At 42.7% G+C, this 27,234-nt stretch overlaps 1 protein-coding gene and 1 long non-coding RNA gene across 2 annotated transcripts; both read right to left on the bottom strand.

The window, feature by feature from the left end:
* Positions 1-2,070: 2,070 nt before the first annotated feature.
* LOC115072741 (spermatogenesis-associated protein 31-like) lies at positions 2,071-8,236 on the bottom strand. Its single transcript, XM_029570526.1, has 6 exons — positions 8,051-8,236; positions 6,564-6,615; positions 5,986-6,046; positions 5,521-5,744; positions 4,796-5,035; positions 2,071-3,374 (listed from the first exon to the last, which is right to left on the bottom strand). The coding sequence occupies exons 1-6, from the start codon at positions 8,234-8,236 to the stop codon at positions 2,071-2,073; spliced, it is 2,067 nt and encodes a 688-aa protein (XP_029426386.1).
* Positions 8,237-8,241: 5 nt separating this feature from the next.
* LOC115072739 lies at positions 8,242-27,052 on the bottom strand. The gene is made up of 3 exons (XR_003851762.1): positions 26,950-27,052; positions 25,961-26,016; positions 8,242-8,689 (listed from the first exon to the last, which is right to left on the bottom strand). It is a non-coding gene; the product is annotated as an uncharacterized LOC115072739 (long non-coding RNA).
* Positions 27,053-27,234: the final 182 nt, after the last annotated feature.

The raw sequence follows: 27,234 nt of genomic DNA, 5'->3' as shown, positions 1-27,234 counted from the left end.
ACCCACAGACCGCCCCCCCCCTCCGTGTCCATGTCCCTCCTGAGCCTGCCTCTAAGACCTTTCATGTGGGGCCACATGGGTTCTCTTCATTTCTCTGCAGGTCATTGAGCTATCACCTGGTGATTGTGTAGTTTTTGTGGTTTGTCATTCCACAGTATCTGTGATGCACCTCTATGTGAGATTTCAGCATAGGGATGATCTGCGGTCTCTGAAAAGTCTGTGTGCTCTCTGTATGTCAGTGAGAGGTCTCTGCATTTTCTCTATGGGAGGGCTGTGTGGCCATCTTTATATATATCAGGCCTCTTTGAAAAGTCTCTGAGGTCTGAAGTCTCTGTCAAAAGACTGGAAGGTCTGTGTTGGGTCTCTATGAGGACTCTGAGGTCTTACTTTCGTCCTGTCTTTGTTGTAGGATGTTTCTGTATCATCTATGTAGAAGTCTCTGTGGGAGTCAGTACAGAAGCTGTGTATGGTGTCTGTCAGGGCTTCAGTGTTGGATTTTGTGGCAGTATTTCTGTGTGAGTCTTTGGGCTGTCTTTCTGTGAAGGTCTTTGTAGGGGCCTGTGTGTAGGTTACTACGCATTTTTTGGTGAAGGTTTGTGTGAATTTCTAAAGATTACTGTGTGAATGCCAATTTTCATCTCTGTGGGAGGAACTTTGTGGGTCTCAGTGTGGATTTCTACCAGGGACTATAAAGATTTCATTAAAGTCACTACTGTAGTCTCACTGTGTGGTTCTCTGTGGACGTCTGTGTGTACATCTGTCTGTATGTGTGCAGGTGTTTAGTTAGTTTCTTCACTACTGTGACAAAAATACTCTGACCAATACCAACTTGGGGAGGAAAGGGTTTATTTAGCTTACATTTCCTGGGTCACAGTTCATCAGGGAGCCCAAGGTAGGAGCTCAGGACAGGAACCTGGAGGCAGGAACTGGAGCACAGGCTACGGAGAAATGCTGCTTACTGGCTTGCTCCCTTGGCCCCTACTCAACCTACTTTCTTATACAACACAGGCCCACCTGCCCAGGGGTGGCACCACCCACATCTCTTAACAATCAAGAAAAAGCCCCAGAGATATGGCCACAGGCCAGTCCAATGGAGGCAATTCATCAATTGAGGTTTCCTCTACCCAGGAGTGTCAGGTTGACAACTAAAGCTATCCAGCACAGCGGGGATTTCTGAAGATTTCTAGGAAGAACTCCGAGGTGTTACTTGGTGTAGATTTTTGTCAGGGACTTTAACCATTTCTGTGGGGGTCTCTCAGAGTGGGTTCTCTATGATACTCTGTGGAGGTCTGTGTTGGCTGTGTTGGGAAAGTCTGTGAATGTCTCTGGTTGGATTCTCTGTGAATTCCTGAAACAATTATCAGCCATCCTTCAGCTCCTACCCACATGCAAAGCTGCTAGTTCCATGCTGGCCACTGTTCTAGAGAGAACTGAAAGCTGAGATGGGGAGGTGACACTGCCTTGTCATCCAATCTGAGATAGGAGGTCCTGTAGGGCTCAGTAATTTGGCAGCCTCAATCAGGGTGAGTGGGGGCTCCTAGGATAGATGTCCTTGATTCCTCACCAGGACATCTAGAAGCCAGGTTCTCCCACTCTGGCCTCAGGGCTGCCACACTACTGCCATCATTCCTGCATCCTTTGTGACACATGAAGGCACTGTGCTCTCTCTGTATCCCCATCTCCACAGCTGGGCAAAGATCAAGTTAGAGAAAATCAGAGAAAAAAACATACTGAGCCAGAAACTGCAGTGGGGTCTTCCTAAAAATCATCTACAGACTTTGTTGTTTCCATAACGACAGAATGATTAGCACAAACAACTACAATGGAGTTGGGTGAGGGTGGGATCTCAAAGCCCCCACTCCTCCTGTGCCCTGTCTCACCAGAAGATGCACTGAGGTAGACCAGATGCTGATGTTTCCCTGTGCCCTATCACTGCAGACAGAAGCCATTACCTCCAAAGAGGAGCAATACCTATTTTGGAAAATGAAGCCGTTAGCACAGAGGATATGTTCTTTTGAGAATAAGTTTATTTTTGAAAAGAGTTCATTTTTTCAAAGGGATTATTTCCTATCAAGGCACATGTGAGAAAGCATATTCTTTGCCAGATATCACATTTCTACAAAGACAGTGCCTAGGACAGTGAACATTCTGTCCTAATTTATGTGGCCAGTGACTAGGTTGGGACACTGGTTGCTGGACCTGGTTGTTGACGTATCTTATCTGTCTGTTTGTGGAAGGTTGGCTGTGTATCTTGGGGTTGGCTTGAACAAAGCTCTTGTTTCCTTGCATTCTCTTAGACTTTGAAGTAATTTTCATGTTGCAGCAGACATGCCTACTCACTGGGGCCTGAGGTGGTTCTTTGTGCAAAGTTTTCCTTGAGAGAGCACATGCATGTTGAACCCCCATTTTTTCCTCTAGAATCCATCCAACAGAGGACATGAGATCTTTTGCCTCAGCCACCTGGAGGGGCATGAACATTTTGTCTATGACTGACCCTTGGTTTTGGGCAGTGGCTGATGAGGCCTTGACTTTTCTCAGCAAGTTTTCCTGTACTTTGCCTTTTGGCGGGAAAATTGACATTATAAAGTTCTTTATCCTGGCCCCAAACTTTTTTTCCGCAGGCGAGGAAGACTTGTTTTCAGGGATGCCTGACTGGCAGGCCTTGGTAGACCTCACCCCAGAAGGCCTTACATCTTGCCTGGGACTCGCTGAGATTTCTTTCTTGTCAGTTGGACCAAAGATATGGTTAGTCCAAGGTTGTGAGACTTTGGGAATCTTGGGACCACTCTCTTCTCTTGACAACAAAGACTTGTCCTGGGATGGTGACTTGCTGATAGTCTTGAACCTGGAGAGAGAGGCCTGGGAGGCCAGGATGTCTGCAGCAAGCAGCACCTCAGGGGCACAGTCTTCAAGGAATATACCAGTGGCACAGTCCTGCAGGAATATACCAGTGGCTGAGTGGTGAGGTGTGCTCAGGCTGGAGTCGCCTGCATTCGGGGAAATAGTTCTAGAAGGGATTGCACTTTCACTGGTCTCCAGAGATTCTAAATTCCTCAGATGTTCATTATTGGTCTGGGAATTTGCCATATCCCTGTCTCCCATAGTGACTGCCCAACCACAGAATTCCTCCTCAGCCTCCTCCATCTCCCTGGTATCTCTGGTATTTAGTGGCCGGGATGTCATACTGATCTCTGGTACTGTCACCCCATGGTAGAGGTCTCTTTGCGCCTCATGCTCACTCTGTGGCTCACGCCAGCCCATACCTAAGCTTGGGCTTGTCTCTGGGTTGCTTATCCAAGACCCCAGGACTGTAGCATGGTGCCAGCACCTACCCACGAGGCTGTATGTGTGGGGCTGAGTAGACACATTGCCCTCTCTGACAGTTTGAAGAGCCCATCAGAGGGTCCATCTGGTGAAGTTCCTCTCAGAGAGTGGAATGGAGGGGCAGGGAGAGGGCTCTGCATGGTGGGAGCTATTGTTGTTATGACGTCTTCTTGGTCTTTCTGAAGAGGTTCTTTCAGGAAACTGGCTGCTTTGCTAATGGATTTGTCTTTAGAGACCCAGGAGACCAAACAGAGAATAGGAGACTCTGCAGTGGGCAAGGATGGAGGCCTTTTCAAGGTATGACGTGTAGTCTTGAGGATTCTGAGGGGCGGCCTCCACCTATGCCTCATCAGACATCTTTTAAGATGTGTTTCTAGCACCTGCTGAGTGCCAGTATCTAGGAAGTCAAGTCTCTGGGAGATGTTCTTGCAGCTAACACTTCATTCAAAGATTCAGTTACAGATCCCATATTTGTCTCTGCATTTTCAGAAGGGACCGATGTATGGTTTCTAGGAAGCTCATTACGACAAATGCCCCGAGGCACATTGCCTTCATTGATTTGCCCCAACTTTCTGCTTAAATGGGCTTTCAGGACACCTTCTATATGCTCCTCACTTGCCTCCACTGAAACATTTCCTGAGTCCCTTTAAGGATATAATCTGTCTGATTTCTGGTTCTGTCTCAGAAATAGCCTCTAGAACCTTTCCTGGGGACCCTTCTGGGCTCCTGGGCACATCTTTTACAGATCTCCCCAGACAGTTCCCCAGATTCTCCCATGAACTCTTCCATATCTGGATGACTGTGGTGCTCTGTGTATGCTGGCTGCTTTTATCTCCGAATACTGAGGCCCTTGAAGGCTCACACTTGTCTTCTCCTTGGCCTGGCTCTGGCACTTTGTCCTGAGACTCAGGTCCGGAGACAGGTGGATTTTTCGAGGGCTTTGGCCTTGGTGTTGTGCCAACCTCCTTTTAAAGTGTTGTTTCAATTGTTGCTGGAGCTCACCATAAATAAAATTCCGAGAGGTTGACAACTGACCTCTGGTCCTGGGAGGCCCAAATACTAGAATTGAGTTGACTGAAGGCATCCTGAGACCATTTAACTATGGAGGGTAAATTGCTTCTACTTTCTAGGTGCTTTTTCAGAAGGTGGCATTCAAGACCTTGAACAGCAGGTGGAACCACAGGTATAGATTTTGAAGTTGTGGGGTAAGAAACCCCACAATCCCTAACTGGAGGTGAATGGCAAGGTAGGGTTGGGGGTGGAGATGGGAGATGGGCCTGGGTTTCAATTCCAGCCACTGGTGGAGGTTGGGGCCAAGCCAAGGTGGAAGACAAAGGTTGGGGCTGGACCAAATGGTGAAGCATGGGCTGGGAGGAAAAGAGTTGTGGAGGAACCTTAGTATGAACTTGCACTGGAGTGTAAGGGGAGAGGCCACTGAATAAGATGGAAGGAGGAGAATTCAGGGGCGAGCCTGACACCCCAACAGCAGACATGAGGGACTCGCTGTGAAGAAAGGGGAGGCCCCAGAAAAGCTGGCTACATCTGTGATTTAAACTGTCACCTAAGTCCTGGTAAGAGAGCTTCTGGTGACCAGGAAACTGCTTCGGTTTGCTGTTTCTGCTCCAGAAAGGGTGTGGGGTAGTAATGTGCTGTTTGATGCTCATTGACTGTAACATATTTCCCAGAGGATTCAAGGGGTTATCAGACCCCTCTTTTTCTTATAAACTTTCAGTCTGACTATCTTGCTAATCTGTAGCTCTAGCAGCTTCTGGACGTCAGGGTTGATGAAAGAGAGATCCTGTCTCTATCTGTCTGTGTGTGGCTTCTTCAAGAATGAGGCCTTTGTTAGGTTAAGAGAAAGAAGTTCATGCAAAGATTTGCCATTTGATGAGTTTGAGTGGCACCAGGCTATGGCAGCCACCTCATAACAGGAAGAGCCTGTGATAGTGCTTCTTGAGTGATCAAGGCCCAGGGTAGTTGGGACAGGAGAAGGCAAACTGGGTTGAGATATAGTCTGTGAGATAGTTCTCAGTGAAATTGGTTTCTTGTCACACTGAGAAAGAACAAGGCTGGGATCTGGTGTGGATGGAGGACAGACCAGAGGGTCAGGAGTATGAGATGGGGGAGAAGATGATGCCTGTGGTTTTGGTGAAAGGCATCATCTGATGGTCCAAGTCTCCGGTGGCTGAGAGGTACTTAGAGATGACTGTGACTCAATAGAAACTTGGGAATTCGGCAGGCCAGGTGACAAGGTGGAGTCTACAGGCAGCAAGTGGCTTTTGAGAGGAGCTGAGGAGCCCACTAGGGACAAGGTGTTGGTAAAGGCATCCTTCATGGGTTGACTAGGTAGCTGCTGGGCTTTGGCAGATGCTGGTTTGAGCATTTCACGTGAGGTATCTCCCCTTAAGAGCTGGTGAAACCTGATGGCATCAATAAGTCTCCCTAGCATGCTGCAGGATACAGGAGGCAGCACCGCAGGATGAACAGGGAAGGACACCCGTGGCCCATGACCACACCCTGACTTTTACAAAGTGCTTGTTATATTCCAGGACTGTGCTCATACCCCACCCGCCCAGAGGCCACATCCAGCACTGAATAACAACCCTGAGCCATGCGGAGGAGTCACATAGTAGGCAGGAATAGGAATGAGGACCCAGGTACCTTAGCGGAAATGACAGCAGCTTCTGTTTCCTCTTGCCAGCTTTCCTGTCACCTCTGTAAGCTAGAAACGGACAGTTAGGGCGGATGAAAAAAAGGGACTTGGTTCTTAACAAGCAACTGAATGAAATGTCCCCTTGGTAGAAACTGAAAAATTAAACGAGCCCAGGCATCAGGGAACAAGGCCACATGCCCGAACACGGTGATGGGAAGGCACGAGCAGGGCAGGACTCGTGGCCAGGTGTTTCCAGTTCAACCTCTGCGGGCTTCATAACCTCCCTTTGGAGGGGAGGGAAAGACCAGTGTTCTATGAGAACAGGTCTTGGAGAAGTGAGACAATCAGTTCCCCGCCAAATCCAGGTAGCATGGCTCCTCTCCCTTGTACATCACTCCCATGGGTAATGCCCAACCCTGGCCAACCACAACTTCATTCCAAGCACAGAACCCGGAAAGTGCCTTCAATTCTGATTTCCTTCCTAGGAGTAGCCTTATGTTTCTGCAACTCATCCTCAGGGACATGGTATCATCACTCAGGGACAGGAGAGGTAAAGTCCCCTCTGGAAGAAAAGGAAAGAGCCTACCTTTCACAGTTGTCATTTTCTTTCTGGTCTTTCTTTGCTCCCACTTCACCACCTGACAGAGACAGACACAGGAAGGAGCTGGGGCCCCATTCTCCCACCTTTTTGAAGATAAGCTTCTTGTATTCCATGCTCTTAGATAATATAGACTTCTACATTTGCCTGAGACTTCCCTTCTCTTTAATTCGCCTATTATTAGTGTGGACTGAGTCCTTCCCTGAACCTGATAGTGACCCCTCCCTTCCTTCTGTTGGGACTGAGTGGCCCCTGTAACCCCTGACTCCACATAGGCACTCCCACAGCCCGTCTCCCTAACCCTGAAACCTCCCCAACTCATCATGCCCCTAGGGTCCTCAAGGTGTCCTGCAACCTTGAACCCAGGTAGAGACCCCCAACTAAGCTGCCACCCACCTCTGCTTGAGGTCCATGTAACTTTCCCTGGCTTGTGGGAAGTACTGTCCATTCTCACTGGGATTTCAGTCCCTGCCTCACAAGGACCACATGTAGAAGAACACTGTGAGTCTCCCACAGACCTCTGAAGACGGGCAGTGAGACTTCTCTGAGGAGAAGGTTTGCTCCTGGGCTCAGAAGTGCCCATATCCCCTGCTGTGCTGGGAACAGATGTGACACCTCTATGGCACATCAAGAGATGGTTACTCTAAGATTGAACCCCAAATTCCACTGAGCTGGTCCACAACCTGATGAGTTGGGGTAACAGCAAACAAAGATCCAAACATCCACTCAGCAAAGATGAGACCAGATACCCACACCAAGAAACACTACCAACCACATACCTCCAGACGCCTAGGCCCCCTTGCAAATAAATAAACGACATGAATATCCAAAACAGTATGTCCCTTCCAGAATTAAGTACACCATCCCAATGTCTCCTGAGAAGAGCAACTTAGTAGATACATAAGGAAATGACTTCAAAATAGCTTTTATAAATATGTTCAAAGAACTCAAAGAGGACATGCATAAATCCCAGAATGAAGACAGTGAAAACAGTTATTTATGTGGAAAAACCAAGTGGGGACTGTCTATGTGAGACCCACCCTGGATCTCCTCTGCTCAGTAACCACAGGTCCACTCTGAGTTGCCAGGTAAGGTCTATTTCCTGAGACCAGGGGTGACTCAGGCCCTGATCTGATGTCCTTGGATTCATCACCCTCCACATCAGCTCTACTGACAAATGAGGGACAGATGAACCAGTACTCAGAGCCTGTCTCTCCCTAGAGGTCCCCAGCCATCTCAGGCATGTAGTCCTTAAGCATTGAGTCACAATGCTCCTCCCTGGCACACCCAGAACACTACACAGATGGCGTGAGGGCTTCAGATAGACATCTTGGAGCCTCTTTCAGCCCTGCCTTGCTTTTCAGTTCCCAGAAGGCTCTGTGCTTTGCTGAGATTTTCTGTAATCTATCCCTCTATTTGACTAGGAAAAGTGGACATAACCATTCTCTGTTGGGTCTTGGCTAAGGCTTTCTTACCTTTCCAATGTTCTTGCTCTTCCCTGCTGGGGGTGAGGGTGGGTTAAACTGGAGGTAGGACAATAACAGGTAGAAGAGCCCCAGTCCACACAAAAAGGCAAACATCATGTTCATTGCCCAGGTAGTGCAGCCAGGGCTCAGCCATGCAGTACTGACTACATCCAGAAGAGACAGAAGACTCTCCATCCTACCTCACTGTTGGTATCCTGAGTTCTGGGAGTTCTCTGCAGGGAGTTGGGCCCAGGCCTGCATCACAAAACTCCTGTCTCCCTGTCACAAAGGGCTTCTGAGTGTGGGGGAGGGGAAATGGGCAGAAGAGGTGACATCACCTCTTTGCACCCTCTAGCCCAGCATGTCGTCCTTTCCTTCTCAGCCTTTGGAGCTCTACTTCCAGCCCCACCTGTTCAGAGAGAGAGAGTTCTGTCCATGAACTGAGAGTTCTGTCCTCCCTGAAGCTGAAATATCCTTCACTTCCTAGAAGTCTCTGCTTGAGGTCCATCAGCTTGACCGTTTCAGCATTCCTGTTGTTTCATGGGGATCACTGCTGTCAGGATTCTCTGTGGCTCCAAATTCCTACATATGTCCATGTCTTACACCAACTCAGACATCATTCTAAGTATAAATTCCTCTTATTTAGTTCTGTGAATTAAAAACAATTAGTATTTCTTTGAGAATTTCGTACAATATATTTTGATCATATTCAGACTCCTCCCCTCTCAGGCCCATCCTTAGCTTCCTGGCCTCCCCTTCACTTCATGTCCTCTATTATTATTATTATTTTTTTTTTTCTATTTTAAAGGCTATGGAGTCTCTTTTGTGTTCCCCCAGATACTCTTGGGTATAGATCCTCTGGAGCCTGGTTAACCTACTCAGCAGCAAACCCTTATAAAAGTGATTCTAAGGACCTTAGTAGACAGCCTGAAAGTGACTATTCTGGCCTCTGTCTGGATTAGACTCTGAGAACTCAGCAGATAGCCTGAGAGCATCTGATCTGGCCTCCACCTAGTATACGGGCTGAAAACTCAGCAGACTGCCTGAAAGTGCCAAAATTTGGCCTCCCCTTAGGAAGTTCCCAAACTGGGCTCTGAGTGGTAGGGGTCCAAACATTAGAAGGAAGTCTGAGTGTACCTGACTGGAGCCTGTCTTGGGCTTCTGTGGGAACTCCTGAGTAGCTGATCTGAAGCTATCAATTCCCTCCAAAATAAAATCTGAGAGAACCTGAAACCTAGACCAACCAGCTCTACAAACTCAATAAGAAAACAACTAAGGCACACCAATAATACAAACAGAAGCAAAATTCAACTCCAAAAGAAGACTTGATTTTCATACCAGCATCACCACCAACAAAAGAAATTCACATGCCAAAATCACAACGAAAAAATAATAAAATGCAAAGTCAAAACATTATGTCCCCACCAAACTCCACCAGTCCTGTAGAAGAGTTCTACAAGGAGAACCCCCTAGTAATAACCTAGGACACAGAATTTAAAAGAAGAGTCATAAACATGATCAAGAAATTCAATGAACTTAACACACAAACAAATCAAAGAACTAAGAGAAGATAGGGGATAAATTTCTGAATGAATTCACAAAAGAGATCAAAACATTGAAGAAAACTCAGGCGTAAATGAAGAAGGAAGTGCAAAACTCAATAAGCCAACTTAAAACAACAGGGGAAAGCCTCACTGCTAGAATGAATGAAATAGAAAACAGAATATCAAAACTGGAGGATAAGGTTGAAGAATTGGACCACTCAAGCAAAGATTATGAAAAATTAAAAAAAACACAGTAATGGAATATGCAAGAGATGTGGGACATCATGAAAAGACCAAATCTACGGATCGTGGGAATAGAGGAAGGAGAAGAATTTCAGGTTAGTGGTATTGACCAGATCTTATACAGGATTGTAGAAGAGAATTTCCCAAAATTAAGAAAGACATCCCCATACAAATACATGAAGCATATAGAACACAAAATAGACAGGACCAGAAAAGAAACCTCACACAGCATATCATAGTAAAAACACTAAATGTACAGAACAAAGAGAGAATACTGAAAGCAGCAAAAGAAAAACAACAAGTCACATACAAAGGAAAGCCCATCAGAATTACAGCTGACTTATCAGTGTGAACTATGAAATTCAGAAGAGCCTGGACCAAGGTATTTCCAGTTCTAAATGACCATAGATGCCATCCCAGAATACTTTACCCAGCAAAGATGTATATTATAGTTGAGGGGGAAAGAAAAATCTTCCATGACATGAACAGTCTGAAAGAATACATGTCCACAAAGCCCTTCAAAGAATACTTGAAGCAAAGAATGGATAAAGGAACAACCATAACCCAGGAGCAAAAAAAGAAAGAAACTAAACAAATGTTTAATTGTGGAAACACAAAATTAGACAAAGAATGCAAACAGTAATGAAAATGATGGCAACCAATAAAGGTCTTTCAATAATAGCTTCAAATATCAGTGGACTGAACTCCCCAGTCAAAAGACACAGGCCAGTTGATTGGATTAAGAAACAAAAGTCAACCTTTTGCTATCTACATGAAACTGATCTCACCTTCAAGGATAGGCACTACTTTAAGGTAAAAGGATGGAAAAGAATATTCCAAGCAAATGGCACTACGAAACAAGTGGATTGAAATTCTAATATCTGACAAAATAGACTTCAAACTAAAACTAATCAGAAGAGATAAAGAGGGTCACATCATTCTGTTCAAAGGAACAGTTAACCAAGAAGATATTATAATCCTGAACATATATGCACCAAACTCTGGTGCACAAAAATTCATAAAACAACACTACAGGCCTATAAAACACAGATTAATCCCAACTCAGTAATAGTGGGGACTTCAATACCCCACTGTCTCCATTAGACAGGTCAACTGGACAAAGAATAAACAGAGAGATGTCTGAACTAGACAATACCACACATCAAATGGACCTAATGGACATCTTCCGAATAATCACTCAAGCATCAAAGAATACACTTTCTATTCAGTGCCCTAAGGAACTTTCTCAAAAAATGAGCAAATACTGGGGCACAAAACAAACCTCAACAAATAGAAAAATACTGAAATAATTCCATGCATTCTCTTAGACCACAATGCAATAAAGCTCAAAATCAACATTGGAAGACACCCTAGTCACTACACAAACTCATGGCAATTAAAAAACACACTCCTAAACAATGAGTGGGTCAAAGGAGAAATTAAGAAAGAAATAAAAAATTCCTGGAATTCAATGAAAAGGACAATACAACACAACACAACCTCTGGGATACTTTAAAAGCAGTCCTAATGTAGGCCCTAAGTGCCTACATTAAAAAATTAGAAAGAGGTCAAATAAATGACCTAACACTGCAACTCAAGATGCTGGAAAGGCAAGAACAAATAAAACTCAAACCCAGTAGAAGAGGAGAAATAACAAAAATCAAAGCAGAAATTAATGGACTAGAAAGAAAGAAAACAATACAAAGAATCAATGAATCTAAGAGCTGGTTGTTTGAAAAGCTAAACAAGATAGACAGACCCTTAGCCCAGTTAACCAAATAAAAAGCAAATCCAAATCAACAAAATCAGTGATGGAAGGAGAAACATCATAACAGACACCAAAAAGATCCAGGACATTATAAGGGAATGCTTTAAAAACTTATATTTTACTGAATTTGAAACCCTAAAAGAAAGAATGGATATCTAAAATCATGGGAACCACCAAAGTTAAACCAAGAAGAGATAACAGTTTAAACAGACCCATAACACATAAGGAAATTGAAACAGCAATACAAAACCTCTAGACTAAAAAAGGCCCAGGCCCAGATGCATTTACAGCAGAATTCTACCAGGTATTCAAAGAAGACCTCCGACTAATACAATCTAAATTATTTAAAATGATAGAAACAGAGTGAGAACTCCCAAACTCATTCTATGAAGCCAGCATCACTCTAATGCCCAAACCGTAAAGACACACACACACACACACACACACACACACACACACACACAAAACCCATCAAGAAACAAAAAACAAAACTATAAACCCATATCCTTAATGAACATAGATGCAAAAATTCACAGCAAAATACTTACAAACCACATACAGATGTACATAAAAAAAAAAAAAAAAAAACATTCACCATGATCAAGTAGGCTTTATTTCAGAGATGCAGGGATGGATCAATATATGCAAGTCAATAAATGTCATCAATCATATATAACTACTCACATCGTCATTTCAATAGATGCAGAAAAGGCTTTTGACAAAATTCAGCATGAATTCATGATAAAAGTACTAAAAGGAATTGGACTGGAGGGAACATACGTCAACATAATTAAAACTATATACAACAAAACCACAGCCAACACCATTGTAAATGAAGAAAAACTGGAAGCATTCCCATTAAAGTCAGGAACCAGGCAAGGATATCTACTATCTCCACTCATTTTACAATATAGTGCTTGAAATTCTTGTTAGAGTAGTAAGACAAGAGAAGGAAATTAAGGGAGTACTAACTGGGGAAGAAGAGGTTAAATTATCCCCTGTTGCAGATGATATGATACTATACCTAAGAGATCCAAAAAGTTCCACCAGAAAACTCCTAGAACTGATCAACACTTTCAGTAAAGTGGAGGGTTAAAAAATTAATCTACAAAAATCAGTAGCCTTTCCTTATAGCAATAACAAGCAATTGGAGAAGGAGTACAAGGAAATGCTCCCATTCACAATAACAACAACAAAAAATCTTAGAATAAACCTGACCAAAGACATCAAATATCTCTACAGTGAAAATTTTTAATCTTTTTTTTTTTTGGTCTTTTTGAGACAGGGTCTCCCTGTAGCCCCAGCTGTCTTAGAACTCACTATGTAGACCAGGCTGGCCTTGAACTCACAGAGATCCACCTGCCTCTGTCTCCCAAGTGCTGGGATTAAAGGTGTGCACCACCAAGCCTGGCTGAAAATTTTAAGTCTTTAAAGAAAGAGATTGAGGAAGACACCAGAAGATGGAAGGACCCCCCACGTTCATGGATTAGAAGAATTAATAATGTGAAAATGACCATCCTACTAAAACCAATATATAGACTCAGTGCAATGCCAATCAAAGTCCCCATGACATACTTCACAGAGTTAGAAAAAAGTATCCTTAACGTTGTATGAACAAAAGACCCCAGATAGCCAAAGCAACCGTGAGCACAAAGAGCAACACTGGGGGGATTACTATACCAGATCTCAAAGTATACTACAGAGCCATAGTCATAAAAACACCATGGTACTGGCACAAAAATAGACACATAGACCAATGGAACATCATTGAAGACCCAAATCAAAGTACACACAATTTCAGCCATCTGATATTTGACAAAGGTGCCAAGAACACACAATGGAGGAAAATGGTGTCTGGCAAAACTGGATCTCCACCTGTAGAAGAACGAAACTAGGTCCTTATCTTTCACCTTGTACAAAAGTCAACTCCAAATGGATCAAAGACCTCAATGTGAGATTGGAAACCCTGAAACTATCAGAAGAAAATATTGGCAGTAACATACAAGATATAGGTGTAGGAAAGGATTTTCTAAATTGTATAGCAGTTGCTCAGGAATTAAGGTCAACAATCAACAAGTGGAACCTTATTAAACTAAAAAGCTTCTATACAGCAAAAGAACAATATGAAAAGTGAAGAGAAAACCCACAGAGTAGGAAATTTTTTTACCAGTGACACATTTGATTGTGGTTTAACATCCAGAATATATAAAGAACTCAAGAAATAAGAAAGCAAATGCCCCAATTAAAAGATGGGCTAAAGGTCTAAACAAAGAGTTCTCAAAAGAAGTCATAAAGATGGCTACGACACATCTTTAAAAGTGTTCAATTTTGTTAGAAATTAGGGAAATGATAATTAAAACCACCTTAAGGTTTCACCTTACTCTAGTCAGAATGGCTAGGATCAAGAGAACAAATGATACTAAATTACTATGTGGTATGATGTGGAGAAAGGGGAACGCTCATTCACTGCTGGTGGGATTGCAAACTTGTGCAATCCCTATGGAAAACAGTGTGGAGAACTCTTAAAAACTAAAAATGAATCTATCCAGCTATACCATATGATCCAGTTATACCACTCCACATATACTCAAGGTACTCATCCTATTGTAGAGACACTGTACAACCATGTTTGTTACTGCTCTGTTCACAACAGCTAAGAGATATAAGCAACCTAAGTGCCCCTCAACTGACAAGTGGTTAACAAAAATGTGGTACATTCACACAATGGGGTTCTATTCAGCAGTAAAGAAGGATGAAGTAATGAAATGTGCAGGTAAATGGATGTAGAAACTTTTATACTAAGTGAAGTAACATGGACTCAGAAAAACAAAAAACATAAGTTCACCCTTATCTGTGGATCCTAGCACCAAATCCTTGTTAAGTGAGTGAATATCCTGATAAAACTGCAGAGACCAGGAATATGGAAGGAAAACAGGGAGCTAAAGGGAAAGAAGGAACCTGAGAGAAGATTAGTAGGATAAAGGTGTTATTAAGGGAGAAATATGTAAAAAGGGGGTAGCTAACGGGGAGAGGGGGAAGGAGGACTATATAAATAACTATGGGAACAAAGGGGGGGGATCTCCAGATACACAGTGAAACAAAACAAAACAAAACAAAACACCTTAAGCAACCCTACAGGGATAGAAGAAAGTCCTTCTGGAAGCAGTACAGTTGTTAAACGAAAATCCCAGTGCCAGAGGTGGGCTGCCCCCTATGAGATGTTGGCCTGAAGGACACTAGAGGTCCCCAAAACAATACTTGCCAATGCCAATAATGTTGTTTGTATACCAGAAGTGGATGGAAAAATCCTATTGCTGAAGACACTGTATGATGTCAGCGTGGGAGGGGGAGAAATCAAGCTTGGACTAAGCTGGAAACTCCCTGCCAGTGGATGGATAGATTTCATGGTGCCAAAAGGCAACATACAAATGACTCAGGGAGAATAGTCCCCTATAATTCTCCACAGTGATGGACCCTGCATGTTGCACTATCGACACACCAAACAACATGTTCCTGCTCGTGCAATAGTGTATGTACAATCAGCAAATTTCAATAGGATATAATGCCTGCTCCTGGGGGTGGATCACACATCTGGTGCTGTAGATCCGGCCAACCCCCTGGTGGTAGGGGAGGATATAGGCCCCAGTGGGAAGTCAGTGTAATTGCTTTGTTAATGGAAATGATGCACCTGCTAAAGTACCAACCAAGCATTTGTGTTTACATCCATAGGTTATTATAGCAGTCGCTATAGGTGTTCTTGCTTCTTGCTGTGTGTGTTTTTATAGTAGATGGAATCCCACCGAAACTGTCCAACAGACCATGGAAAACAGATGATGCAGAGATCCCAAAGTTCAGTGCCTTGTCACAATGAGAAGGCCATCCCACACCTACCACCCCCTCCAAGGCTCAGGGAGTTTTTCAGAAGAGGTTGGCAGAAAGAATGTAAGAGCCAGAGGAAGGGGTGGCATGTTAACTGGAAGTGTCCTCTGACCACTATACTGGCAAGCTATAGTCACACCTCCTTCCCATGCTCATAAGGAGTGGACGGGGGAGTACGTTAGCCCTTCCATCCAATCATTTGACCTTAATTGCATGTGTGGGGAGGAACAAATGGTATATATAAGCTGAGAACACCAAGAGGCACCTCTCTCACCATTTTGTGTGGCTTTTCGGAGGTCCTGGGCTATGTATTTGAGTGTGGACTTTATGGCGCAGCAGTAAATGTGGAGCGCCCATTCTTCTGTAAATAAAGCCCTACCCTATGCTCTGTTAAAAATAATAATAATAGGGGTTGTGGATTTAGCTCAGTGGTAGAGCACTTGCCTAGCAAGCACAAGGCCCTGGGTTCGGTCCTCAGCTCTAGAAGAAAAAAAAAAGACAAAATAACAATAACAATAATAATAATAATAATAATAATAATAATAAAAAATTAAAAAAACTGATTCTCCCTCTCCCAGCAACTATCAACTGCCAGTAGTCCTTTAGCTAGGGCTGGGCTTCTTGCCTGCCCCCCTCTCTCATACATGCCAGGTTTTTGTCTGATGTGGGCTCGCTCAGGTCTTGTGCATGCTGTCACAAGCTCTGTGTGTTCATATGTATGAATTGTATCCAGAAAATACAGTTTCTTTGTGGTCACCCACCACCCCTGGGTCTTATAATCTTTCTGCCCCCTCTTCAATGATCCTTGAGCTTAGGAGGAGCTAGTTTCCATTTAGGGCTGAGTACTCCACTGTCTCTTATTCTCTGCACACCCACCAGACCATCAAAGAACTGGCTTTATGAATTCTTAATAATTTTTATTTCATTAAATTTCACTCTTTTCAGCTAAGTATTAACCAAAAGAACTAAAGTAATACATCAATATTTAAAATTAACGAGAAAAAGTTGAAAAATAGGAATAAACCTTTCAAGGACATTTTCGTATGTTTCTAGTAGTTTTGCTTTTAAATTCAATCAAGGTTTAACTGCAGGAGAAATATTGGGATGTTCTATATACAAACAAACACACAATTCCTCTTATACCTATTAACCCCTAATGTTAAGCCTAAGAATGAACTATTTCTCTGCATTCAAAAGCTTTCCTCTAGTGTTTCTAATACAGCATTGCCCAGCAGCACCTAGTATCACTGTTTATCCGGTAATATCTTCCCTTCTTTTGTTTTGTGGTCCTGGGACACATATTCGCTAGGCAAGTGCATCACCACTGAGCTATATCCCCAGTCCAAAAGTAATAAATATTTTTTCTAAATTTTTATTTGTTTTGGTTTGCAATACTGGATTGAACCTAGGGCCTGAGTTATATCCTGCCTATTCTTCATGGTTATAAAGTACAGATTATTCCAGACAAGGAATCCTCCTTTGAGTACAAAGAAGTTTTCTCTGCTGCTTTTAAGAGTCTATACAGGGGGCTGGAGAGATGGCTCAGCGGTTAAGTGCACTGGCTGCTCTTGCAGAGGACCATGTCCCAATCCTAGCATCCACATGGCAGCTAACAACCATCTGTAACTCCAGTTCCAGGGGATCCTATGCCCTCTTCTGACCACCACAGGCATTGTATGACAGGGATGCACTTAACATACATGCAGGTATAACACTCATACACATAAAACAAGCAAACAAAAATTCTAAGCAGGATGGAAAAATAAAGTGGTAGAGCATTTGCCCAGCATGTGTGAGGTCCTAAGTTTAATTCCCAGGACCACAGACATAATACATAGTTTACCTGTGATGTGTCTAGAGATGAACATGATTCTGATTATTTTAGGAAGGAGAAAGTATGGATATGTAGTTTTTAATAAAGCAGGTTAGTGTCAGCTATCATGATTACACTGAGTATTTGACATGAATGGGTGCTGTATCTTTCTGCATCTATTGGTGTAATTATGTGATGTTTCTAGTTTGGTGTGTGTTCTAGATTCATGGCTGTTGCTGGGATAAAATACCTTGACAAAAAGCAACTTAGGGGACAAAAGGATTTACAATTCCAGATTAAAGTCCAACCATTGTGGGGAAGCAAAGGCAAGAATTTCAAATAGCAAGTCATATCACATGCCTAGTCAAGAGCAGAGAGAGTTGATCTCCTTTAAGGGAGTGACGCTAGACAGGCTGAACAGGCTCCAGTGGGTGAACTCACTCACACCAAGGGACCTCTAGGTACATAAACTTGACTTGATAGGCCTTAACACATATGCCAAAATGCATGAGGTCCTGTAGGCAGGCTATGGGAGGGGTGAAGCTGCGGGGGAGGCTAATAGGATTAAGATGTATTATATGAAATCCACAAAATTTCAATAAAAATATTTTTAAAAAGAGCAGAGATAAATGAATGCATTCATGCTGTCTGCTTGGTTGGTTTAGCTTTCTCCTGTCCTGTAGAGTTTAGGACCCCCTGCTCTGTCCCCCACAATGGGCTGGGTCTTCTTACACCAATTAACAACCAAGACAATCCTCCATAGCCATGCCAAAAGCTAGATCCAGGCAATCCCTCAGATGAGACTTCCTTATCAGGTGACTCTAGACTGGGACAAGTTGATAGTTAAAATGAACTAGCTCAGTATCGTAGATTACATGAATTGATATGGGAGTATAAAATCAGGCATTCACATTGATAAGTCCCATTTTCTTTTTCCACAGAATTATTATGTAATTTTAAATACTTTCTAATATTTATTAAGATTTTCTTTTTATCAGTTTGTAGCTTTTTCTCCTTGTAATATTTTGTCTAAATTTGGTATTAAGAGTAATGCTGGGGGCTGGAGACATGGCTCAGTGGTTAAGAGCACTGGCTGCTCTTGCAGAGGATCTGGGTTCGATTGCCAGCACCCACATGGTGGCTAACAACTGTTTGTAACTCCAGTTCCAGGGGATCCCACAGCTTCTTCTGACTTCCTTGGGCACTGCATGACACAGGTGCACTTACATGCATGCTAGCAATACACTCATACACATAAATAAAAATAATAAAGTTTTTTTTTTTAAAAAAAGAATAATTTTTAATATAATTTTTTTCTTAAATGACCTGCTAGTATTAATGACGAGGCTATCTGGCCCTAATGTTTTCTGTTTTGGAAGGCCAGTTATTAATTTATAATTCAATCTGTTTCATAGTTATAGTTCTACTCAGGCTATTGTGTGAATTTTTGGAGGTTTTTGTTGTTGTTTTTTTTTTGAGACAGAGACTCCATGTAACCCCAGATGGCTATGTAGACAAGGCTGGCCTCAATCTCACAGAGATTCACCTGCCTCTGCCTCCTGAGTGTTGGCATTAAAGGTGTGTGCCACCACACCTGGCCAAAATTTTGGCAGGTTTGTCTTTCAAGACCTTGGTCCATCTCATGTAGTTTACTGAATTTGGGGCATGGCATACTTCATAGGTATTTGCTACCCCAACATACCCAATGGATCAGCCCTGATGCCCTTTCTTAATTTCTGGTTATCAGTGGTCTGTGTATTCCTTTTTCTTTATTAGCCTGTCTAGAGATGATAATTGGCTTTCACTTTAAGTGACACTTAAGCTCATGGAGTACAGTGTACTATTATGATCCACTCGGAAACTAAGGAATAGTTACACTATGCTGGTTAACATACTCCACTCATCACTGAGCATGCTTATGATCATTTGCAATCAGAACATTTAAATTCCCTCTGCCAGCAGTTTAAAAATAAGTATTTTGTCATTAACTAGTCATCACACTGTGTAACAGAGCACTAGATCCCATTCCACTTATCAGAAAAGACCTTTGCCCTCTAACCTCTCTGTGTTATCCACCTGGCTACTTCCTTTTGTTCCATTTCTCTATCAATTTCTTGGTTTTGATTTCACTGATTTCCATTCTTCCCCATCTTGACTTTTATTTAGTTTGGATTTAGCTTGCTCTCATTGTCCTCCTGTCCTAACCATGAAGCTTAGCTTATCTTCCTGATCTTTCTTATCTAATATTGCATCCAATGTTGCAGATTTTTGTCTACAAAGTGCTGTCAAAGCACTCCACGAGTTTTGATAAATGGCATTCTTATTTGCATTTAAGGTGAAATATTTTTAAATTTCTCTTTGGCTTTCTTTTCTGACCCACATAGAATGTGTTGTTTACCCTTCAGGGGGGGTTTGGGTTTCCAGCTTATCCTTACTCATTTCTAGGTTAATTCCATTGTGGTCTGAAGCCAACATGACATTCACTCTCCAGATGTGCTGAGATGTGTCTTCTTGGACCGAACTCAGTCTGTTTTAATGAGTGTTAGGCATGAGTTGATCAGAAAATTATTCTGCTATTTGTGGATGAAATAGTCTATATATTTTATTTATATTCAGTTCAGTACTGGTGTTCTTGATTTCAGGTATGTTGTTACTGATATTTCTGGCTGCTTACTCTGTCAGAGCTGCAAAAATCCATGATTTTACTGATAGTTGGAACATAAACAGCCCTCCACTAAAACCCAACATTTTATGGCCTCTCTCTCTTGATGCTTTGTTGTCAGACACAAGTGCTCAAAAGATTCATCTGCCTTCTTGGAGAGCTGACTCCTTTACCATATGGAATGCTCTTCTTTATCTTTGATAAGAATTGGTTTTGTTTGAAATTAATATAACTCTTTCCTTAGGGTTCATGTTGGCGAGCTATCTTTCTTCATTTCTTTACTTTTGACCTATGTGTCTTTATACCTTTCAAAACTTGTATATTTAATTTTTATTGTGTATGTGTTCAGGTGCGTGTGCGTGTGTGCATACGTGTATGCATGTATGTGGTATATGTGTGTGTATGCAAGTGGAGGCCAGAGGTCAATGCTGGGTAACCTCCTCATTCACTATACTTAATTTTTTAAAAACTATATTTTATTATTTCTATTTTATTTGTATGAGTGTATTGCCTGCATGTATGTAAGTGCACCCATGTCATGCAATATCTGTGGAGGTCAGAAGAGGGCATCGAATTCTCCTGGTCCTGGAGTTACAAATGGCTGTTAGCCACATGTGGATACTGGGAATTGAACCCGGGTCCTCTGGAAGAGCAGCCAGTGCTCTTAATTGCTGAGCCATCTCTCCAGTCCATGTACTTTATTTTTTGAGACAGGACCTTTCACTGAACCTGGAGTTCATTTATTTGGCTAAACTTACGGACTGCACTCTTCAAGGACCCTCCTGTCTCTGTCCCCCCAGCACCAGCACTCTTTGCTTTTTCATGTGGGTGTTGTGGATTGATCTCAGGTCCTCATGTGTGATCAACAAGCATTTTGCCAACTGAGCCACTACCACAGACTCTATTTTGTTTCAATTTTCACATTATTGGGACAGGGTGGTAACTCCTGAGCACCTCACACATGGGATTGACACTGGAGCTCACCCTATTGTTTTGTGCACTCTTTCATCTTCCCCCATTACGTTTATCCTCTTAGAACTTTCTGGCACATTGGCAGGGAGTTGTTACGATACACTGTTTTATTGATGAACACAACAAATCACTCCTAATGTTAACATACAGTATGTTTCCCTGTCACAGTGATTCCAGGCCTGGCCATGTGACCTGATTTGGCCATCAGGCCATCATGGAGTGGAATAGGAGAAAGACAGAAAAAGAGCTTGCACACTGGCCTTGCTTTCCTAGACCTTGACTGCAGTAGTCCATAGAAACACAGTGTGATCTGCTGGAGACAAGTGACCACAGAGAGGCACAGGGCACAGACTCCCAAGACCCAGGAGCTGTGGATGAAGCTATTTCAATGCTCTAGACTCACCGACTCCATCAACAGAATGAAGCCCTGCAATGACCCAGGTAAGACCTGTTGTGGGAAGCACAACTATACCACAGAATCACAAGCACTACAATCATGGGATCTGATATCACTATGTTTTTTTGTTGCTGTTTGATTTCATTTTATTTTTCTTTTGAGACAGGATCTCATGTAGCTCAGGCTAGCCCTGAACTTGCTGTGTAGGTAAAGATGGCTTTGAAATCCTGATAATCCTGCCTCCACTTTCCGAGTGCTAAGATTTCGGTCATGTACCATTATGTCTGGTTTATGCCGTGCTGAGGATCAAACATAGAACTTCCTGCATGCTAGGCAAGGACTCTACTTACTGAGCTCCAGACCCACTCCCATCATTTTTTTTTTTGAAACAGGGTCTCCCTTTAGCCAAAGCTGCTCTGGAACTCACTGTATAGACCAGGCTGGCCTTGATCTCAGAGAGATCTGCCTGCCTCTGCCTCTTGAATGCTGGGATTAAAGGTGTGCACCACAACACTGGCCCCATCACTGTTCTGAGGTGGTCTGTTATATGACAACAATTAAGTGAGCTATGATGCTTGTTTCTGTGAGTTGCAGCTTCAGTACTGATAATTTGTGTATGACACCAAATTATCTTAATATTATTCATGACAGTTCATATAACCTCACATAAAGTTCTATTTTTTAATTTATTTTTGTTATTTTTTTTTATTTTATGTGCATGAGTGTATTGCCTGCATGTATGTGAGTGCACCCGTGTCGTGCAATGCCGCGGAGGTCAGAAGGCTTCAGATTCCTCTGGAACTGGAGTTAAGGACAGTTTGTAGCCACCATGTGGGTGCTGGGAATCGAACTCGGGTCCTCTGCAAGAGCAGTCAGTACTCTTAACTGCTGAGCCATCTCTCCAGCCCCATAAAGTTCTACTTAAATATCTCTGCTAGAGACACTTGTACGATCATGTTTGTTGTTGATCTTTTCACAATAGCTAGGAGATTGAAGCAACCTACGTGCCCCTCAACTGACAGGTGTTTAATGAAAATGTGATACATTTACACAATGGAGTTCTACTCAACAGTGAAGAAAGATGAAATAATGAAATTTACAGGTAAATGGATGGATCTAGAAACTGTTATACTAAGTGAAGTGACACAGACTCAGAAAAACAAAAGACGTATGTTCTCCCTCATTTGTGGATCCTAGCACCAAATCCTTATAATAGATTGAATCCCACTGAAATGGGCCAACAGCCCATGGAAAACAGATGGTGCAGAGACCCAAAAGTTCAGTGCTTTGCCACAATGGGAGGAAGATCATCCCACACCTATCACCCCCTCTAAGGCTCAGGGACTTTTGTGGAAGAGGTTGGCAGAAAGAATGTAAGAGCCAGAGGAAGGGGTGGAGTGTTACCCGGAAGTGTCCTCCAACCACTATGCCTGCAAGCTATAGTCACACCTCCTTCCCACACTCATCCAGGAATCGATGGGGGAGTCAGTTACCCCTTCCACCCAATCAATTGACCTTAGCTGTAGTATGTGGGGGAAGGGCTAAGGATGTATAAGCTGAGAATTCCATGAGGCACCTCTCCTGCCATTTTGTGCGGCTGTCGGGAAGTCACAGAATCTGTATTTGAATGTGAACTTTCCAGTGCAGCTATAAATGTGGGGGCTCCTACTCTTCTTCTGTAAATAAACCCTTAACCTGTGCTCTGTTAGCAATCCCAATAAACTCATTAGGATTTTCCAAAGGGAAAAAAAGAAGAGAACTAATGGGAACCTTTATTATTCCACCAAAGTTGACCTCATGTTGGCAAATCCTTTGGTCTTTCCCACCTTAAACTTCATTGTATATATATTTTTATGTAACTTATTTAAAGTTATTTCTGGAAAAATGTGTTAAAATTTGTCTCTTTGAAAAAAATGCCTCTGTTAAAATATTTTGTTTTTATTGATTTTTCCCCCTGTATACTAGGTTTAGTTATAAATTGGGAAGATTTTTTTTGTTTTAAATTAAAAAGATTTATTTATTTATTTTTGGTCTTTTTGAGACAGGGTCTCCCTGTAGCCCCAGCTGGCCTGGAACTCACTATGTAGACCAGGCTGGCCTTGAACTCACAGAGATCTGCCTGCATTTGCCTTCCAAGTGCTGGGATTAAAGGCATGTGCCACCACGCCTGGCTTATTTCTTTCTTTATTTGCTTATTTATGTCTGTGCGCACCTGCGTGGGTTTATGTGCAACATGTGTGTGCAGGAGCACGGAGGCTAGAAGAGATTGTCAGATCCCCTGGAACTAGAGTTATAGGTAGTTGTGAGCTGCCATTTGGTTGCTGGACACCTAACCCACCCAAGTTCTCTGCAAGAGTAATAAGTGCTTGTAATCACTGAGGCAACTCTCCAGCCACTTACAGTCCAGTCCCTTTTATAAAAAAAAGGTGCAAGGCTGGGGATATAGTTCAGCTGGTAGAGTTCTTCCTATTATACATAAAGCCTTGGGTGCCATCCCCAGCACTGCATAAAGCCAGGTGTGGTGGTGCATATCTGTGATCATATAGGCAGGAAGATTAGAAGTTCAAGATTATCCTCTGCTACATAGGCTTGGCTATGTATGTAGAGCCTGTCTAAAAAGACAAGAATATATTCCCCATTTTTACCCTGATCTGGAGTAACTGGAAAACCTCTACAAGAAAGATGACTGAGGATGCAGAGCTGCACTGCCCCATCTTGGGCACCAAGGAGCCTGTCAGGAAGAACAAATTGAACCCACAATAGATAGGTATCCTGCTCTATAACTAGGATGCTGCCCCAAACAGGGACAGATGTGCTCCAGGCCTAGTTGCTGTCAAGTGCTAGCTTATTTTCTTTTCACTAGTAAAGAAATGGTGATAAACAGAAAATGTAATGTGGAAACACCATGTGCTGTGTAATTGTTTGCTACATATAAGTAAAGGGTATAAACGTGCGTTTACATTAGTATGTATTTATTTAGCAGTGCTCTAAAAACATAGGAAAGTCAAAACAGACATTCCTTAGTTACTCCCACACTGCTCACTCCCAGCTATCATTTTCCTGGTTTAACCAGTCACCTCCCCAATGCTGTTGCCTGTCCTGTTGTGTCACTGTGCTATAGGTGTTTTGAAGGAATTCATGTTTTCACTCTTGCAATCATGTTGCTGGGGAGGTGGGGACAGTTAGAATTAAGATTTCTGGAGCTAGATGGTTGCCCAATTTAGTTTGACCACACACACACACACACACACACACACACAGAGGTATGCATGCACCCACGCACGCACCCACGCACGTGCACACACAGACACAAAGAAAGAAGGGCCTATTGGTTGGAGGAAGATTTCTCTGTCATAGAGGGAAATTGGCTCACTGTCCATGAATGTGCAGGGAGCTCCTGAGTTGGCAGCATGAGATGAGGTGATTCACTGAGAGTGGGTGGAATGAGACAGGACGGGGATAGCAGAAAGAAAGATTCCACAGAGCCTGAGAAGCTGGAATATAGGACTCAAGAAAAAGCCAGAGCCCAGGACACCTGAGGCTGATTGTTGACCAATGTGCAGGGCCACCAACGTGTTGTGTTGGCAAATTGAGATTTCATGGACCAATGCAACTAGAACCACTGCAAGTACATCCATCTACCATTCATCCTGAGAGAGCTGCTGCTGTCCTACAGACACACCCAGAATACCATTGTCTCTGCCTATTTTATCTGGAACAGCTGAGGCCCACGCACTTATCAACTGCCAACTCGTTCAGTAAAGTGTCTAGTTTCCACATCTTAAAGAGAGACAATTTTCACAACTGAAGAGGCACCCTTCTCCTTAGGAAATCAAAAGGAAAGACCTAGAACAATGTGTAATCATTTTCTGTGAGTCCAAATACCAGCTCAAAGATCCCAGTAGCCTCACAACTCCAAGTCAGAGGAATCTAGAGAACGACTCTGTGCAGCTTTGCTTTTTAAAGGACCAGGAACACTCACATGACTTGCTTCAACTTCGTTTGTCATGTCTTAATTTGAACTTAGTAGAAGTAACAGAGACAGTAGGGACTGGTGCCTCCAATGACATAACATCATTGTATCCTTTATCTCTTTAACTCTAGTGTTCGCCTTGGTTATCTCCTGTGGTGAGCTGCTGGGTTATTTCTATCTCCTGTATTATCACAATATGTTATTAATAAGTTGTATACTTTTTAGAAAATCAAAGGCACAATCCTTTAAAACAATGATAAATCCATCTAGTTTTAAACAGATGAAGGTGAATGAACTGAGTTTCTTCTTTTTTGCTTAATAACCACATAATTAGAAGAAGCATTTCATTACAGCTTTAACATATTCAATAACAATTTCCAGAGCAAGGATACATCTCTTTCAAAAGTGGCTGTAAGTTTTTAGGTTCACAGTTGAATTAATACAGTTATACAATATTGAACTCAGTATAAACCCTGTAAGACAAAAAATTGAATGAGTTTTTAACCTTTAAAAAAGATCTCCGTTTCGTTTTAAAATATGGTATTTTGAACTGAGTTTCTTAGCTGTGATATGGTCTCAGTGCCCAGAGCCTATCAAACTCAGATGGTCCCACTGACTGGTGAGTGTGGTGCAGGTGCACTTTATGTTGTGAAAACCACAACACTTACCCCTGGAGAGCTCTGTGGATATATTGGCATTTTTTCTTCAAAACTGCAAAAAATGCCTGCATAGAAAAAATACATTTGATGGTATATTTGGAAGATTTTCTAGTGCTAATGTAAGAACACTTTTTTTTTTTGAGACAGGGTCTCTCTGTAGCCCCAGCTGGCCTGGATTCACTATGGAGACCAGGCCGGCCTTGAATTCACAGAGCTCTGCCTGCCTCTGCCTCCTGAGTGCTGGGATTAAAGGTGTGCACCACCACGCCCTGCTATAAGAACACTTTTAAAGGCTGAGATCACCGGCTGAAAATGCTGTAGACACTTCTATCTAGCAGACGTCCAGGAACTTACACACCTGAGGACCTGAGCTTCCTCCCTGACACTTATCTACTGGCTCCTGCTGTGAGCAAATTCTGGGATGCTGGTTTCTGAACCAAACGAAGGCTCTTGTCCTTATCAAGATCTATATATATTCCAGCTAAGAATTACAGTGCACATGTGCTACTTTCTTCTTCATTCTAAACCATTTGGTAGTAACGTAACTTTCTGGATAGTTTCCTTTTATCGAAGGAAAATGCAAAAGTGAAAGTAATGTGATCAGGTTATGCGTGGGGGGAGTTGGCACACAGACCACCTCACCGGGGAGCATAAGCATGTACACAAGACAAATCTGATTCTGTGAATTGATACCAGAAAAGCCAGTCAGGGAAGGCCTACTTTTTCAATCTTTAAAATTTAGTTTTAATTACTAGTGTAGGTGGTAGAGGTGGTGGTGGGTGCATGTGTGGTAGTCAGAGGACAACTCTGTGGAGTCAGTTCTCTTCTTCCATCTTTAAATGGGATCTGGAGGTCAAACTCAGGTTGCCAGACTTGTAGGATACTTGATTTATAAAGTAACTGAGTCAGAGTACTGTCTGGCAAATAAGTTCCTTGGGGTAATTCCCCTAGAAAGCAAGTCAGTCTCCCGGTTCACAGAACCTGGTTTACAAGGTTACCTGGATTCTCCTCCATGATGTTGAGAGCCTCGATGGCAGCGGCGGCTAGCAGGGGAGGTAAGGAAGCTGAGAAGCAGTATCCCTGGCCAGAGAGTCGCTGGAGAAACAAGTCAGAAACAGATGTTCTGTCTCCTGGGCAAACAACTGATGGGCACATGTCTATACCCTACTGCACAGTGTGTACATGTATGAGGGGAGCTATTGTGACCCGTATAAGAAAACCAAGACATTTTGATAAGTCAGAGAACTGATCTTTAACCATTTTGAGTTATCCTTTTTTGGGGG

This window comes from Nannospalax galili, unplaced genomic scaffold (genome assembly GCF_000622305.1).
Source record: "Nannospalax galili isolate Female #2095 unplaced genomic scaffold, S.galili_v1.0 scaffold762, whole genome shotgun sequence".
NCBI classification, from domain to species: domain Eukaryota; kingdom Metazoa; phylum Chordata; class Mammalia; order Rodentia; family Spalacidae; genus Nannospalax; species Nannospalax galili.
The sequence above is the reverse complement of the archived record's forward strand: the minus strand, read 5'-3'. Positions and strand labels throughout refer to the sequence as shown.

Coding starts and splice junctions, on each gene's coding strand:
- LOC115072741 (XM_029570526.1), bottom strand. CDS start 8,236: ATGGAGAGTCTTCTGTCTCTTCTGGATGTAGTCAGTACTGCATGGCTG. Junction 5,036..5,520: donor TGAGTCACAGTCATCTCTAA/GTACCTCTCAGC, acceptor TATAAGAAAAAG/AGGGGTCTGATAACCCCTTG. Junction 3,375..4,795: donor GTCTGCTGTTGGGGTGTCAG/GCTCGCCCCTGA, acceptor AAACTGTCAGAG/AGGGCAATGTGTCTACTCAG.